At 39.4% G+C, this 18,627-nt stretch overlaps 1 protein-coding gene across 2 annotated transcripts; it reads right to left on the reverse strand.

Moving 5' to 3' along the window:
• Window positions 1–519: 519 nt before the first annotated feature.
• On the reverse strand, window positions 520–18,307 carry wbp1lb (WW domain binding protein 1-like b). 2 transcript variants are annotated; one of them, XM_022205896.2, is made up of 4 exons: window positions 17,862–18,307; window positions 8,988–9,090; window positions 6,149–6,310; window positions 520–4,204 (listed from the first exon to the last, which is right to left on the reverse strand). In XM_022205896.2, exons 1-4 carry the CDS (start codon window positions 17,946–17,948, stop codon window positions 3,411–3,413), a joined length of 1,146 nt encoding a protein of 381 aa, XP_022061588.2. In that variant the 5' UTR covers window positions 17,949–18,307; the 3' UTR covers window positions 520–3,410. The 2 variants fall into 2 exon arrangements, with proteins under 2 accessions (XP_022061588.2, XP_051802307.1); XM_051946347.1 differs by lacking the exon at window positions 17,862–18,307 and adding an exon at window positions 12,053–12,169.
• Between the last annotated feature and the right edge of the window lie 320 nt (window positions 18,308–18,627).

Raw genomic sequence — 18,627 nt, forward strand, 5'->3', positions numbered from 1 at the left:
TGTGAAACATCTCCAAGAACAAAAAAAAGGAGAAGGCTAGCTGCCTTCTACTGGAGCTCTGAGGACTGATGGGAAATTGGATGGTACGGAATAACAAAATACCATGCAAGTCCAGCTGCCCTCAGCCAGAATGTTGGAAAAGGGTCACCTGTAAACATGACAAAGACAAAAGCACACAGCCAAATGGTGCAGAGAGAAGTTCTTCTGTGACCTTGAAAGAGCCGAGACTAAAACTCATCTGAGAATCTGTGGCTGCCATCCAGTATTACTGAGATTTAACAGTTCTATTGGCAAGTATTGCTGTGTCAATGTGCAGTGTTGGAAGAGAAATATCCCAAAAAAATCCCAAAGGAATTTTTTTCCTTTTTTTTGTAATTTCAGGCTTTTTTTTTTTTTACAAAACCGTAATTTTTTTTTTAAAAACCGGGTGATTCTTTTCTATCCCCAGTGCTTTAATAGTTTCCCACACAAAAAAAGAAACTTCACTCATTCATGACAATCACAGACACAACAGTCATCTTGGATTGAGTATGTTTATTGAACATACATTCATCTTAGTTGTAATAAATGGCTTACGATCAGAACATTCAAAGAATATGTGCAAAACCACACACGCTTATGAAGAAAGAAAAATGTCTTTGGCTAGATGCCCCTGATCTTATTAACAAATTACCTACTGTATAGTTAGTCAAATGTACCCTTCACACAACTTCAGTTTAAGTCTCAACAGAAGTTAAATCTTCTCTCAACACAAACAAAATATTACACATAATGAAAAAAAATAATCTGTCCGTAACAAATAAAGCTAATGATTTCATAAAAATTATGAAAGCGACTATTTGGTTCACAAACAAGTTACACAATATTGTACACAATCTGCAAATATAAAGTGGTTTGGAGATTTCATACAGTTCCTTTTTTTAATTTTAAAGGATTCAGTCGATATGAAAAATAGCTCATCTTTGTACTACATGTACCACAATTACACTTTCTAGTTCACAAAAAGCGCTAACATATAAAGCACTTTAGAGTGTGTTCAGGCTTCGATGGGTAAAACTCTATTAGCTTACCGGTAATGCAGAAAGTTCACATTAAGCTTTTGCTTGTGCTGGAAATTCAGGGAAACAATCTTCTGCTAGATGCCTACAGGGTGTGTATATTTTTTCATATGAACCTGTGAGACCCGTGGCTGAAATGCTTGTGCTTTGCAATGTTAGTGTTTTTGGAGGAGCTGTAAGGGAAGTCTGATAAAACAAAATTTCTCTCTCCTTAAGACAATTTGTAAAAGTTGCACACAAGAACGCTCGCCATACAGCATCAGGAGCTGCACATTCATCACCAGTCGACATCTACTGCATCACAGCTGCTGCACAGATCGGGATTTAGAGGGGAGATCCACAACATTCGAGCTCTTAAAGGTATTTTAAAATGATGAGTCTACAAGAGGAGGTGCATTTATGAAGTCATTTCTTTGATTTTTGATTGTTTTTCTTTTCATGGTCTTTGTTTTCTCTCTGCAATACAGCATTATAGATATCTATATATCATCTTATTATACATATTGCTTGTTAAGTTGTACTTTTAATCGCATCCTGTGCCAAGAAATTTATTGTCCATCACTGAGAAAAGAAAAACAACTCCGCAACATCCTTCTGTGCAAACGCTTGTTTGTAGTAGAGATTCAGATATTAAGGTCCAATCCCACTCCTCCCCACTTTTCCATAATACTCTCTTTTGTGTGTCCTGTTTCTTTTGGAGATGGAAAGGCAGAAAGAAGGACCAAGTGGTCCTAAGAATGACCACCGGCAACTCTCCAACTCTTATCTAAAACTGCTTTCCTTGTTTTTGCTACATCCACAGTGAATTTTTATCCTAAAACTTAAATCAAACTCTATTTGCTCCACAGTCATGGCCATGATGCTTGTGATCACCTTTATATGAAGTTTGGTAAGAGAGCAGTGCCCCTTAAATGATGAGAAAAACAATACACATCTACAAAACTTTTTATTTTTCCTTCCTAAAAGTAGCCTTTTCCTCTCTGAGATTGGACAACACAAATGCAGATGACTGGAAGAACAAACTGCTTGTTAAATTCAGTTAGCAAGTCATAGTTTGATTGAAATCGGCCTTAATGGACTCCAAAACGAGGCTGTTATAAATGGTTAATGAATGAATTCCAAAGCTGTAAAATGAAAGATTAAGACCAAAAATAACCGCTTATGATTTTGTACTGTAAAGCTGGTGAAGGTGGTGATCTATCGAAGTGACTAACACAAACGTTTGAGGTCTCACGTTGCCCATCTCCATTATAATCTCTATGAAGCTTAACATTCTCGTCTTGTTTTTGGTACCTGCTTTCTCAGGGTTTCTCAGTTTCACTGAAGCTGTAATTGTTCATCAAGATTCTGCTTTTTTTTTGAGTAGGCACATTCTACAAACATTCAACAAATTACGTTTAAAAATGATTGTATACAAAGTAAATCTGTTGCATTCCCTACTGACAATTCACAGAGGTTCATTTGTTACAAATGTTGCAACGAAACTGCAAGAAACTAATCATGTGCTGCAATTTAAGACTAAATCAATAAAAAACTAAGTATTTTCGGTTTTGATTTTTTTTTACCCCACTATTAGCTTACATATAAAGATAAATACAGTTTTGTGCAAAATAGTAACTGCTCACATGAAGATCTGTTAATGCACTTCTACTTCCCTCCCACTAGCGGGCCTGATAGAGCAACACAAACAGACACAAGGCAGAGCGGTTTTAAATTGCTGAAAAAGCACTTTCGATGCACGAGTCAGACAGCACGTCCCAGACTGTCTTGTTCTGATGTCCCTGTACAAGATCAGCTTGCATAAGCACACAATGGTATGTGGGAATTCCACATTGCACCCATCCGAAATGTTTCTGCTGTGTGTGTTATTTTACTACGTGGTTCGCCGTCAGCTGAGAACGGCTTTGCAGGACTGTTGCGAGCACCTGGCGAGGAGAGCTGCATCTATCCGAGGCAGTGAAGGTCCTGTCCTGACGTCACAGCTTCGGCTATCGAGTCTTTGACTGTCAGTAGTTTGTGTTGCACGAGAAGGACAACTGAAGGACTGTCTGTGTGTGTAGTGTGAGTAGTCTCAATTGCCACAGGGTGTTAAAGGGCTCATACTGCCAAAATATAACCCAAAATACACAGGTTAAGGCCACTGTTCTAGTGTGGGGAGGAGCGGGCTTTCTCAGCCTTTGGATCTCAGAAATGATTTTTAGCAGAGATCTCAACTGCAGCTTCCACACTTGTTTTATCTAAGATCCGCACATTCATAAAAAAATACTCACTTCAAAAAGCATTCAGACGTGAAAATCCTGCTCCGATATGAAAGCAGTGAAGTGCTCTCCTTCCCTCTGCGTCAGATGTGCTTCAGCCCTGTGGCTCAGTGCTGCTGCTGTGGCCCGGTCCCTCCTGCTCGTTGATGGTGTGGAGGAGGAGGCACACCGGGGGATGGAGCGGAGTTCCTGTTGACCCACGTCCGGCCCGTCTCTCCGGCCCGCCCGGTGCCTGCTCCTCCTCCACACCGAAGGAGGCCTGATGACCGCAGCTGTCGCAGCAGTCGCCCACCTCCTCGTCCTCGTCGTCGTCATCCACCTCGCGCCCCAGCAGGCTCTCCAGCTCCCTCAGCTCCTTGCCATCCTGGTTTGTCCCACCACTGCAGCCGCCGCTCCCACGTGTGCCGCAAACACACACCTCAATCCCGGAGTCCCCTGTGAATCGCCTCCTCCTTCCATTGGGGAGCCGTTCTTTGTCCTCAGCGCAACCCTCCGACAGGCTGAGATCCTTCAGCAGGGGGTCCTTGCAGGATTCCTCCCCACTTCTTTTCTCCTGGCTGGTGAGTCCGTCTCTATTGAGCCCATCAGACAGCAGTATCCTGCCTGAATCTTGTGCTGTTTGCAAGGGCTTGTTGTCAGGCTTTGGCCTAAAGTCTAATGTAGGAGGTTGTGGGTCCTCTATACTGGGTCTGCAACACAGACTGTCAGAGATTGGGGGCACTGGAGAGGACTGGATGGCTGGACAGTGTCCCTCCTGCTGCTCAGGATCCAGTGGACTAGTGGCCACTGAGGATGGGCCTGTATGTAAGGCACTGTAGGGGGGTGGGGGAGTTGGCGGCCGGTTGACCACCTCTTCATAGTCCGGCAGGAGGTAGTTTGGTAGAAACCCTGAAGCGAAAAAGAGGAGAAACAACTTCTTTGATAAGGAAAAAAAAAACACAAATCATACATGACTAAACTCAGGAACACATGTTAAATAAAAGCCACTTTCAATGGGACTTCACTGAGCTTCCCAGACCACAATCCGAGCATTCCCAAAGCAATGAGGGAAAAAAATGTGGCAAAACAAGCTAATTTCTGGGTCAATTCCGTGCCGAGGGCCGTGGCAGCTCTGTGCGAGATGTTGCTGCAACACTGGCAGGGAACCAAGAAAGCAATCCTGTGCCGTTTCCTGAAAACTGGGGCATGCAAACAGAGAAGGTTCTGACGCCGTGTGAAACCATGGATGGATCTCAGTGCAAACATTACATTTGAGTCAGGAGCCACTGATTTGCTTGTTGCTAGTGTTAAACTGCCCAGTTAGACGTTACTGGAAAAATACTGATGTGAAATTCCATTTGAAAAAGTTTTAGAGTTGAGTTTGAGTTTTTCCTTCCAGGAAACACTGAAAAAAGAAGATGGACAGGAGAACAGTGTGACATTTAAGGAGGGAAGAGGGCTACAAAGATGCCAAAAAAGTGCAAAAAATTAACTAATGGTTGATTATTTAGACATGCAATAGAAATGCAGCAGCTCGAGAATTCATTTACTGTTGTATTTCAGGGCATCAGACAGAAGTTCAATCTATTTGCTAACTTTGTCTGCTGTTGATGCTGAGGAGGGAGCATAGAATAGTTACATCACAACTTTTTGGTGCAGGTGGAAACACAACAGATGTGACCCGAACCAAAAATAGGCAAGTAGATGAAAAATAAAAACAATTCGCTGAAAACACTAAAACAGCGAATCATCTGAAACCCAGAACCTACTGGCAGGTTTGGCAGGCATGTTATCTTATAAAAACCTTTATCAGAACCGGAAACCCAAAGCTCAAAATCGTGAAATTTGAGCAAAATCACTGGCTCAAATAAAAATTTGCAAAAAAAAATAAAATAAATAACAGCACTAAACTGATTTCTGTAAAAATAAAAAAACATGAACACAAATCCATTACTGAATGAGCTGCGACCAACAGTCTCATGACAAAAAAATCAACTTGAATGAACTGCAGGCTGTGCTTAAAGAGAGCAGATAGGACACCATGATGGAAATATATTAAAAATGTATGCAGGAAAATAAAGAATCCTGTTTTTCTGTTTGTTTTTTGTGGTAATGGCAACACTTATAGGCACTTGAAAAAGTCCTGGACACGTTGATTCCAGACATTTCCAATGGTTGTAAACAGACAAAGAAATTCAACATCTGTTTTTGCTGTTTTCATGATTTGTGGTATTATAATTTTGTTACATTATACAAATGATATGTTTGAGTTCTCTCCACTTCACGCCATGGCTGTGCTGCTTCCATAGAGGTGCAGCACAAAACAAGCCCACAGTGATTCAAAATGTGACAGGAGCCAGAAAATCAGAGGGTTAATATATGGATATGGATTACTGCAGCTGAAAATATTCAGACTGGCTCTGAATATTTTCTTTTCTCTAACAAAGAGATCGATATAGATGCACATTATTAATTGCATATAATAGTAACAATATCAACATCACATTTTAGAATTAGAATCCATACAGAAATCCAGGAAGCTTTACACTGTTTAAGACCAGCCTTCAATTTTGTTTTAAGTCTGCACCAAAGGGTCACCACCAATGACTGCCTATATAATAAGGATTTCATTTATTATCTTAAACTGATATAAGACTTATATGTATTGTGTTGTTTAACGGCGTGTTATGTGCCTTTTCTATGTTCATCTTTCTAAGGACAACAGATGTAAACTAGCTGCTAGCTCACTCTGGTACAATAGCTCTTAATCATGCGCTTTCCCAGTAAAAATAAACAATAAAATGAATGAATGAATTACATAATGCGGGTGCATGTACGAGTGGCTGGTCTTACTGAAGTAAAAGGGCACAGAGGGGTAGTTGTGTGCTTCACGGTAAGCGATGAGGTTGATCTCGTGCTGTCGCTGTTGCTGCTGCAGCCGGTGTTTCGTACGTCGATGGTGACAAATGCAGCAGCAGCTCAAAATGAAGATGATCGCCCACACCAACCAAAACCCTGAAGGAAGAGGAACATTAACACAGCTGCATTTACTGCGCATCTCCAAACAAAAAGGGAAAAATTGATTTGAACTTTAGAAAAGTCACATATTGATAAATAGTTTTAAGAGGGAAAAATGAGCTTCTCAACATCCATGTGGTGATTTAACATAAAGAGTCCTCATCAGGTTCTGTCGATGTTAAGAAGCCCATAAACCAATGGTTGTAATTTTGCTAGGAAATATGGATAAATTCACTTATACACACTAAGAGGATTTTATCTGAGGGCCTAATTGAAAAGTTTAGCATTTTTTTTCAAACTTGGAGGGCCCGTAAATTACAAAAATGTGCCTCTGCTTTGAATTCGTCTGAAGCAATTTCTTCTGTGTCCATACTAAATTTCATTAAATTATATATATATATATATATATATATATATATATATAAAAGTTTGGCTAGTATATGCCAACATCAAATAAATAGACATTACTCAGGGGATGCAATCACATGAAAATATGCAGCAGCTTTAATGCAGCATGACGACTGAGACTCTACACTGGCTCAGGCAGTTTAGTTCTTCAGTTTTTTTAGTTACTGAATTCTTAAAATGCCTTCCCAGGTAAGATATTTTATTGACAGTGAAATTACAAAAAAAAAAACCACACACCTAAAACATACACAAATTCTCAAAATTCTGCCAAATTATTCCATCAAACACTGGTAAACTCTGAACATCAGACAGTGGTGCAACATGACGCAGAATGACCCCACTGCAGATCAAATAGAGACAACATCTGGTTCTAACATAGTCAAACATCTGCATGCTTATATACTGTACTGCAATGTGCATTTCACAGCACAGAATCAATCCCCCATCTCTGAGGAGTTCAAGTTCGCTTCTTGTCACTACAACAAAGCACTGACTGATTCACAGTCTTTCCCAAATCTTTCTGTAAGAAGCAGCTGCATATTTGACACCAGAGCTGCATCGCAACAGTCCTCGGGTTTCTTACTTTGGGAGACATAATTCACAAAACTGAAATATTCTGTTGCAGCAAAGTATGTGCTACAGAAATAATGAGAATTCATTTCAAAATGCTGGAATGTTGGAAGACAAGGCATTAAAATACAATTAGAGAAAAATGAGTTGTAGATGGAGTTCTTTTTTAACATTAACAATCCGACTGCCAGGAAAAACTGCATCGTTTAAGAACAATCTGTGCTTTTTCTGAGCAACATGAAGTCCTCATTTTCTACAAATGAGATGTTTGTGAAACTGTACTATCTAGAGTTCAGTCAAAACAGCAGCAGGGATTGCAAACTACAAAATAGTTTGTGTTTACCATTTGTTTGAAAGAATGCAGGGAATGCCACTTCAAGGACAAAAGCGTAAGGCAGTCTGCGTCTTCACAAAATAAGAATGTAAACCACACAGTATGGCTCTCTGGTGAAGTGCAAGTCTGCATTATCATGCCTCATGAGACATGTTTAGCTCTGTTCGAACCACTTAAGAATATTAGTGGATAAATTCAATATTTTGAGAGAATTTGGACCATTTTCTTTATCAACACATCAGTAAACAGCTAATGTAATACGAATCTGTCTCAAGTTAGTTTGAATGTTGCTTGTTTGTACAAACTGCTTCACCTTTTTCCTTGAATCTGCCTTCCTGCTACCTATAACTGGACAAGATTTGAATGATCAACCAATATTTACCAAACAATAAACAGAAAGAGGTGAAAAACACAACTCAAATTCCCAACATATTTAAAATATCAGCTAATTGCAGCTATACCAGTGTCTGTTAGGATGCAACAAGCACATTTTATAAACTGATGAATGCTGATAAATGTTTTCGGTCCTGCTGAGTGAGGATTGTGGTCAAAAAATAAATAAAAAATAGTCAGAAATTTGTGTTAATGCCAAAAAGTAGTTATATATTCATTAATACATTTATTATTAATAATTTTGACTACATGTGGGCTGTAGTTGGTAAAAACTGCCCTTCAATATGTCACCTTTCAGGAATTCTAAGTAGAGAACGACCAATACTGTATTTTTAAGGCAAATCTCCTGCATATCAGAGACATTTGTGACTATAAAAAAAAGGCTATAACTACACAGTCAGGCCTAAAAAGCGAGATAAATGAGGCAAGGAATGCAGAATATGTGCTTATATATTTCTATAATGCACAGCAGAACATTGTTTACTGTAAAGATAATAAGATAAAATATGTAAATGTGATAAATTAGCCACATTTCAGTAATTTTCTAATTATCCTCCTGCAGTTTACATCTGTCAAGTGCTTTGCAGGCCACTTCACCTTTGTAAAAGAGGAATGATGTTCTCTTTTCAAACACTCCTTATCTGCACAAACTGCCTTACTTGGTCGTGGAAGTAGCCCATTTAATTGCAGTCTGTTGCATCACTTCAGAGATAATTCTGAGGTTAACATGGGACGTACCTTATTTTTAGGACTAGGAATGAAGCCCACAATTTCCTGCTTCACATAAATTGCGTGTCAGTTCCCTCTTATGATCTTTCCCATTATTGTTTCTGTCCTTTTAGTGCAGCAGAGATGGGTTACTCAGTCCATAATAACAAAAGTCAGTTCTGTCTAATCTTATGTATGTGTTTATACAGTGAGTGATGAGGCGAGGAAATAATAAAGATTGAACAAAGGCAGGAGACTTACACCAGAGCTCATAGTAGTAGCTGCAGCACTGAGACTCTCCACAGCAGTGTCCGGACTCACAGATGTAGCTCTGGTTGTTAACACCCTCACAGCGCAGCAGACTCTGGAAGAAAAACACATTCAGACATGAAACACTGCCACCTTTAAAAACATGCTTTTCACATTTCAACTTAAAAAAACAATAACTAAACTAAAATAAACGACACAATCTAAATGTCAACGGTTCGGCTGATGTTTTCAGAAGATATCTGTTAAACTGTGGTGACCATTAATTAATTAACAAAATAAATGATTTTAATTGTCTCTTTAGCTATTGTCCATCTGGTTTTGAATCTAAATCTTTCAATTTAGCTATGCTTTATTCATTCACATTTCCTATACATACGTTTTGACGTGAGGAGCCTCTGATAAAAGCTCAGAACATGAACGATGCTGAGTTGTATTCAAGTGTCTCAGTGAGTCATTACAGTGGTACAGCGAGGCAGCACGCTGGAGCATGAAACTGAAGCTGCTACATGGAAATCGGCCGTCATGCCTCTGCCTCGGCTCTCGCCTGGGTCGAGGTATTTTTTCAGCGTCCTTTCATTGCCTTTCTCCCTGTCCGCAAGATTACGCAAGAAGTACCAGGCTGAATGTTATGAAACCTGGTGGAAAACTGAAACAGGCATGAAGGTAGAGCCCAAACACATGCTGCCCTTCTAGTTCATCTTATTATTTCTTCTGTAACATGTGAAAATAATGTCTTCAAATAAAATCCAAGTTCGATTAAACCCTCTGAAACCCATAACCTGCCAGCATAAAGGCATGTTCAGAACTTACTGCGGTATTAATAGGATTTTATCTCATTTTAGCATTTCACCAATTATGATAATTACACCGTTTATCAGAAGTAGAAACTGCACAGACAGTAAGAATTGTTGGATTTCTAAGTTTTCAACAAGTCCTTGAACAAATCATCAGTGATGTACTGGAGTGTTAGAAAACTTGAGGCTTAAAACTGAGATATTCATCAAAATCAGTTACATCTACATTTTTCATTTCAAAATTTGCCAAAAACGAATTTGGGCACTAAACAGAATCCATACAAATCTAAAGAAAAATGCGTAAACTTTGACCTGAGCTGAACTGCATGGTGCTGCTACACAGAGCAGAGAGGTCACAAGTATTGAAACAACACAAAATCTAAGTAATAGAATCTCTACAGTATGCAGAATCCTCAGGACACCAGGATTAGTAACACCTGTGGGCACTTTCCTTTTTTTCTTTACCCCATCTTTTTATGATTTATGGCACTGTAATTTAGTTACACAACACCAAAGACATTATTTTGAGTTTTCCCTACTTCTGACTGGGGTTGCACCGTTTCTCAGGACTTGCTGTGAAAAATGAATATGAGGCGAGTATAAATGTAACATCTAGAAACTGTGTGGGGATCGGAGGGTCGAACAGTTCTGTTCCAGGCATCATAACGTATCTTTTTGGTCACTTTACTGAAACTGTGTCAGTCTCCGTTACATTTCTGAACAAGTTTTATGCAGTACGGCATGTTGCACATATACATGTACTTGTATTTACCAGGGCTGTCCCAAATATTTTTCTTTCTTTTTCCTTCTTTTGTTTTTTTTTAACCTGTTTCAATATTTCTTCTTAATAGTACGTCTGTATTGTCATAATTGTTTTTATATACTGTGAACATTGTACTGTCTTCAATCTTCAATCTCAAGGGACGTTCTGGTAAAATAAAAGTTAAATTAAAAAAAATTAATAGAAAGCATTTTATTTGGCAGAGAGATTCAGTTAATGATTCTGTAATTAAATTAAATTAGCCAAATGCTAATTTAATATTAAACTTTATGAGTTTGCATGTAACATTAGGATTGGCTAAACTGGTTGTATATTTGAGATAAGCAACTTACACCATATATTTTGTAATTAAAACTTTTCAAGCTGTTCAGTGGTCCCGTGAATGTCCTGGTGCCAGTGGAGGCAACTTTAAACAACAGCTGTATGTACTAAACTGTCACTAAGAATAACTAATAAATAACGTAGCTGTATTAAAAAATCTGGTTGAATTTCTTTTTCTTATTTCATGGGCTATTCAGGACTTTTGTCATAATGCAAATATTTTTTAAGAAGAAAAACAAAATACAGAACACTGATTTGGACATTGATTGTCATGGCAATAGCAGAAGTTTTAAGCTTTTGGGACAGCTCTAGTTTGCACTAATGCCCAACAACGCAAAAATTAAGGCACGACTCAAAGATGTAAAAAAAACGAAATAATTCAGGAAATGTGCTGGAAAAAAAGAGTAGATCTCAACAAGTTTGCTGTTCAGTTAAACTCTAAAGTCATACTTTCATGAAATGCTCTGTGTAATTTCAATAAAACAGGTTAATTTCTCAAACGCCAACTACTAAAAACATACACATACATAGTCCATTATGTGTACAGTTAATATGCAATACAGAACTGGGCCGCATTACATGACTAACGCTGACCTTTGATTTGGAGTAATAACAACACGGCAGATATTTAGAGCTCAACATTTATACTTAGCTATGGATCTCAAGTAAACAAGTCCTAACTCCTTGTGCTGGTAAGCTGCTAGAATTTCATCAGTGTTTAAGGCCCATATCAAGTGCAAATTTTTGAATTGCAGCCAGCACAAAACCACCGAGTATGCTGCACCACATCGAATGCACCATTTCAACTTAAAACATCCGCCGAGGTCAAATCTGTACAAGGAAAATGTCAGAGGGCAAGAAAATCCACTTTCTTACTAAATCGATCATGTGTCTTCACTCAAACAGTCTGTAGTGTGTTTTAACTGCCAATACAGCAAATTTTATAGTTAACCTTACAAACTTGTGAGAAGCTGAGCAGTGAAATGGTAATCAGAGGAGCCAGATTAGCAAAACACAAGAGTGCGCTGTAATCAAAAACCTCAAGAGACAGGTTTATGGACTTTTCCAAGGAGATCCCTCTGATGTTCTCTTCCAGATTAGCTTCATGATTAGCCAGCCAAAGTTCTCTCTAAGCACAGCTCTTTCTCTCCATAGATTACCAGTGCAGGTCCCACATTGAGAGGCATGACGATCCAGGGTCCAGACAAGTATCCTCTCCCTCACGGATCATTATCCCATAGAAAGTAGAAGTCAAACAGCTCTCAGACATACTCTCACTCTCTCTCCCTCCCTCCCTGCCTGCCTCTCTTTCTTTGTCGACCCTACCCACCACCCACCCACACACTCCCTCACCCCACTCCCGATTCAGGCCCGAACAGCAGACAAAGATCGCTTTACGGAAATTTCCAAGCAGCAGCGGAGAGCGAGCTCCTAGCTGGGCCGCTGCATGATAATAAGGTGTGCAGAGCGGCGAGAGGTCTGTGTAACAGTGTGAGGCAGGGAGGGCGAGAGAACGGCAAGAAAAGCACTAAGAAAGTCAGAGCAGTAACACAGGAATGATTCGTCACAGGGGATCAGCACGAAACAAGCTGCTGACATAGAGCTGTAACCTAATGGATCATCGGCTGCTTCGACTTGATGATTTTTTAAAAGCCAGCTCAACACAAAACAGATTAAGTTCAGTGTATACAATAATCACATAATGTTGACCTGTCAGCTGTGTTTTCACTGACTCACTCACTACTCTCCACCATTCACTTTGCAGACTGGACTTGTTTCTGCAGTTCAGTACAGATAACCATCTAGTTTGTGTGCAGTACAAAAACAGCAGAGAAAGAAACAGTGCTTCATTGAGTCTTCGAAAGGCAACTTGTGCTACTGTCAGTCAGGAAATATGACGTCAAATAAAAGACTCTGGAAAAACCTGAAAAGACCATTTGGAATTGTTACTTTTTACTAATCCAGACAGACAGACAGACAGTGACCGAGCTAAAGATCCTGACAGACTAGACTCCCTCGACTCCCATCCAAGCCGCCAACAATGAAACAATCCACTTCTCGCATGCCACACTACCGGATTAAAAGCAGATTTCGTTACAGTCCCTCAAATTATTGGTGTGTTAGAAAAAAAAAAGAACACCCATAATAATGAGAAGCTGTTGAAACGTGCAGACGACGAGAACAGTCCAGCAATCTCCTGGTGACTATCAGGTACTGTTCCTGGACATAAATGGCTGCAGTTCTTTGTTAAAGTCTTGATTGCACAGGCAGAGTTGATCCACTTAGCACGGGCCTGTAGGACTTGGCAAGTCAGCCGATGGACACAAGGACCTCGCTGACCTCTTAATTATTATTCTGTCCAGCAACAAAGAAAGGTGCTCTTTCATAGTCATCAAGGTTATGCAGAACAAACGCTGATGATGCATCTGCAGCGACCTTTAATGCCATGAATCCCCTCGAACAAATTTCAGCAGCTGAAGACAGATTTCAAAGCTTCTGAGTTACTGACTTGTATCTCCAATATAGAGCAAAAAGTACAGTCGCCAGGAACTGAGGCATCACTTTAGGATACAGGATTTAGACAAACTCCTGTTGTATTATCAAACGATTACAATCAAACTTTGACACAGAACTGCTGTCGCTAAGTTAGGAGCTAATTAAGGCTAACATCTGCAACAGAGTCAAACAGAAGATCCATCACCGCCTTTAAATTCTACCAACACCACCTGAACTAAATTCTGCAAGATTGCCATGTCTTCAATTTCATATTTACAACAGCACCTGAATACATTTTGGTGGCACTAAAATTATCTTTTTTTTTTTAAATAGATGGGAGAGAGGGTGGGGCTTTAAAGTTTTAGGTTTATGGCTAAAGAAAACCTTGAAAGTTGATTTAAAACTAGCGATATTAAATCACATGTAGAAACCTGAAACTTCAAGTGATGATGGTCCTGTATGCACGTGTGTGGTGGAGGGTGAGAGGGGTAACTGTGTAATAGAGCTAGCCTTATTATTCTGCATGATTTAATGGGACTGTAGGAGCTGAGTTATGTTTAAGAAGTCCGACTCACTCCATGTACATTTTGGGTATAAGGCAACATTTTTGCTGCACATTTTACATACAGAGTTTTCTCCTCCATTTCTGCTATCTCTGTTTTATCATTTTAAAATTATTTTTCCTACAGGAAACAACAATAGCAATCAATAAACTGAAAATAGCAAAGATTAATATTTGGATCCTGTAACGAGGCAGACTTGCATGGTTCTTTTGGCAAAATAGACATTTCAATTAATGCTAGGGCTTGGTGATATGGCGGAAGGAGATGAGAGGTGGAAGCAAACGCCAGTGCACAAGTCGTGAAAGGCAGAAGAAGAATCTGTATTGTTATATATTTAAGCTCGCCTCGATTTTACGATTTGGCAAATTTTCAAATCGTCAGGTTTTAAAAACGCGAAATAATTCGATTTATCGCCCAGCCCTAATTAATGCATATAAATGTTTCACCAAAACAACTCCTGCATCGCTGCATACTAGCCCAATGCTCCAATTGCAATTAATTTAAAAAAAAAAAAAAAAAAACAAGCCAGCCATTTTTCATAGCAAAATGATCATGAGGTGCAACCAGACGAAAGATGTACAGAATAGCTATGCAATATTCAGTTTGTTTTTTATCTTATTTAAAATTTCAGGTAGAGGCAAAGAATTAGCTATTATCTGTACAGTTTGTTTGTTTTTTTTGCTTCATATAGCTGTTACAAACAGCTGCAAACTTTTTAGACAACAGTGCCTGAATAAATTAGAATGACTGTTGTTCATAATAAGCTATAAAGCAACATTTTGTTTGCAAGATATGAAGTCTGACTGAGCTTTCATTCTGACTGCAGGGTATGTTTTTTTTTTTAATGTTTAAATGGAACCTCTTTTCTAATATGGGACTGTGTGAAGAATGGGATAATTCATTGCATAAACTGCAGACACGCTACAGAGCTGGAGGCTAATGCTTACCACAATGTTTCACACAAACATCACTATCAGTCATTAGGGAAGTGACCACTGATCAGTTGCTACGATAAAGACTCAACACAGACAAAAGCTCTGAGCTATTCTGAGTTTCCAGATGGAAGATATAGCTTTGGGCCTTCTGTCTTTCAACAGCTTAGAGCCTTTGACCTAACATGCACAAACAAAAGTTTTCAGCAAGCTGGTAAATATGCATCCCTTCATAACGCTCAGGTTTACGCACACAAACATGCACTGATAACATACAAAGACACAGCATGTGACAAGAGAAGTAAATGTAATTATGCTGAAAAAATTTGAAGAAAACTAGTTCATTAATCTGTGACCTTGTTGTCTTAATTTTACTAAAGCAGACAAACTTTAAAGGCATTAGAGGAGATTTAATTACCTACGACTTTGAACGTAGCATGCGCATGCGCACATACAACCTCTCCCTCACCCCCCTCTAACCTCCCCCCTCTTAACATTTACGAAGAAACGCCTCCCTCCAGAAACTTGCGTAGCACTCGTGAAGTTGTCTTTTATGGGTGGGTCCCCCTGGATCTTTATCTGCCATTATGTAAAAAAAACATGAGCAAAACAAGTCGCCAGCTAACTACGAAGCTATACCAAAGCAACACATACAGAAAACACGTAAGTCCAAGGCGTACGTAATCTACGTAACTAGGCCTGAGCCGGAAGATTTTTGATTGACAGGAAAGGGAGCAAACCAAACGTCTCGGTCCGAGCGCTTTGATTGGCTGATGTTTTTCAGGTCCTGCCATGTCCACAGTTATTTATTTATTTTTTTTATTCTTTTAGAGACCAAACATACAAGTCCACTAAAGGTCAGTATATTCATTTTATGTGAATCAGACAAATTAAACAAAAAAAAACATCCTCCATAATGCCTTTAAAAGTCAGCACTTTCTGTATGTAAACCTTTACTGATATTTTAGTTGACATTTAGTTGCTGACAAAAGAAACAGGGTGACATCCTGCATGAAGTGACTGATCAAGCACTAATATGGTTGACTGTACATCATCACAAATACCTAACATTTACATTAATAGCAACAACATGCTGCAGAAACCACCTAGAGATTTGCATTTGCACTTTCTCCTAGCCATAACAAAAACAACAGTGCAGGAGATGCCACCGATGTCTTCAGTCTAGATTATTAAAAAGAACACTATAATTTTGTATCAGCTTTGAATTTCTATTTAGTCTAGCTCATCAAGACATAGTTCTGATGCATCCTTGAGCCTGTAATCAGCTAAAACACAGAATATTGTTAATGCATCTCCGTTGTTATGCTACTATAATAAATGCTTGATACAATATTAACAGTATAAGATGATGTTGTTAGCCTGTGGTTTCACACTCATCAGCTCTATCAATACTCGTTTGTGTGGTTTGAAATTATTAAAACTAAACAAAACATGATATGTGTCTTGTTATTATCCAACAAGACACATTTACTCTTTGTTGTCTGCAGCTCAATGCATCAAGAGTGACCTTCATTTTGCTTTTACTGAATGGTCATATAATCAAGAATAATTGCTGACTAAATATATGAAATTCTAATCCTGACAGGTACAACAGTCTACCTTAACTTTGAACTACTAGACAGTTGATAGTTGCTATCAACTACTGCTTCTCCAAAACATGCCAAATTAAAAAGTCTAAAAAATACACAGACTGAAAATGGTAAAATATCCATATTAGCAGGTGCAATTAAGTTTCTAAAATGAAAAATCATTTGAAAGATACAAGGCAAAATCACCCAAAGTGAGACACAATTTACTCAACAGTTGACCATTATCAAAATAATACACAAACAGCAACAGTTCTGTGATTCTAGCTTCCTACATTTTAATATTTTATGGAATATCTTTGCTTCTCACTGACAGTGAGCTGAATATTTTTGAGTTGTGGGCAATTGAGGGGACACTATCTGAGCTTTGTAAAAAGTTAATTGACAGTTTTTACTAATTTCTGGCAATGGAAATAATTGTTTGCTGCCCTACAATGAACATAGTGATTTGTCTTTATTGTCGAGATGCTACAGTTCGTAATAATTGCATTCCAACACTCTATAAATCACAACGTATGAAATATTAACATTTAGAACAGCCTACCGTAATCTGGGGTGGTTTTTAGCTATCTACCGTGAATTTGGAAACTTTTACAGTTTAAATACATATTTGAAAACATAATTTATTTATATTTCAGGCTTTTTGCTTATCTTTTCAAAGATGCTGTAATTACTTATCCAAAATGATCATTCAAACTAAATGATCAGTGCTTAAGTGTTCTGTAGACTTTGTGAAGAAAACAGATCATTTCCAAAGCTGTAGTTTAGTTTCTGCACTTTACAAAAGATAGTCCCAGTAGTAATAATTCTCCTCCAAACATATTTATTTATATAATGGATAAAACTAACAAATGATTGGGTCTGCTGACAGAACAAGACCATAACGATGTCCTCATCAGCACACTGACAACATCTAATGTTACCTTGGCACAGATTAGGTTAATTAGGTTAACAGGGGCTATTTTCTGTTTAGCTGCTAAAGACAATTACAATGGTCTTGTTTAACCAGTGCTAGCTGCTATGCACTCACACCTTAAGAACTGCTTTTGTTGTGTATGCAACTGACTTCAGGCTAAAATGTCAGCCCTCCACCATAAACAGAACAAGGCCCCTGGCTCAGCAGGGTTTCTCCACTTCAACGCTGTTAGGTGCGTTAGCCACCAAAGCTAACAGCCGAGTTTAGCAAACAAGCTAGCATGTTTCTTGACAGCACACTGTACACGTTACAGTCAGAAAACATCTAAACACTGATCATGCTGAAACAGTAACTAAGAGTGTAAAACGACCTGGACAGTTTGCTAACTTAGCCAGGTGACTAGCTAGCTAGCAGCCCAGCGGGACGGGGGCTTGTTTTTGACGGCTCAGTCTTACCCTGTCTGCTGCGGACTCGGTGGGGGTGACAGAGCCCACGGTGTGCAAAAACAATCCCATCTTAAGCCCCAAACATACGCCTCTCATTCCTCCGAGAAGTGGCTACGGGAAAAACACGAGCATTCAAACGCCGTTGCTGCCCGTAAACTGTGTCCCGAATATCCTGAAGTTCTCCTCGGCCCCTGCCGCGCTGAGAGGCCGCCGTATGCGCCGCCTCCTCTGCGTTCAGGACATTTCAACGAGAGGACGGTGCTGGCGCAACTGGTTGGTGCCACTGGCTGATACAGCTGTTACACAAGCTGTTCCTCCAGCACAGGCACTCTGCTTCGGTCAGCTGGGTGTGGCGTGGTCACCTCGACCCGATCCATGTGCGCAACGTGATGGGCGTTCAGTTCCGCGGATCATAGCTGCTTTTGCGGACTGACCCGCCATTGGACAGTCCGGGCCAGCTGGGAGCAGACTGACCAATCACTGGTCGGTGCGTCTCCAGTGCACGGCCTTGTTATCATCCCGGGTTCCACTCCTTCATAGCCTGGGAACACATGTTCAGAACACAGGCAAGGCCTTCTTTGTTATCCATCTTTACATATTACCCAGATTAATCTTTATGTTCATTATAAGGCTGTAAAACGTGGAGGCAAAGATGCTCTACATTGTACCCAGGGTCAATAAAATTCACACCCAGTCCCTCCTTGGCGTATTTTCTAGTTTATACTGTAACTAGGACTTTTTGCCCAGACTACAGCTTGCAAAGATGCATCATTTC

Source organism: Acanthochromis polyacanthus, chromosome 3 (genome assembly GCF_021347895.1).
Source record: "Acanthochromis polyacanthus isolate Apoly-LR-REF ecotype Palm Island chromosome 3, KAUST_Apoly_ChrSc, whole genome shotgun sequence".
Lineage (NCBI taxonomy): Eukaryota > Metazoa > Chordata > Actinopteri > Pomacentridae > Acanthochromis > Acanthochromis polyacanthus.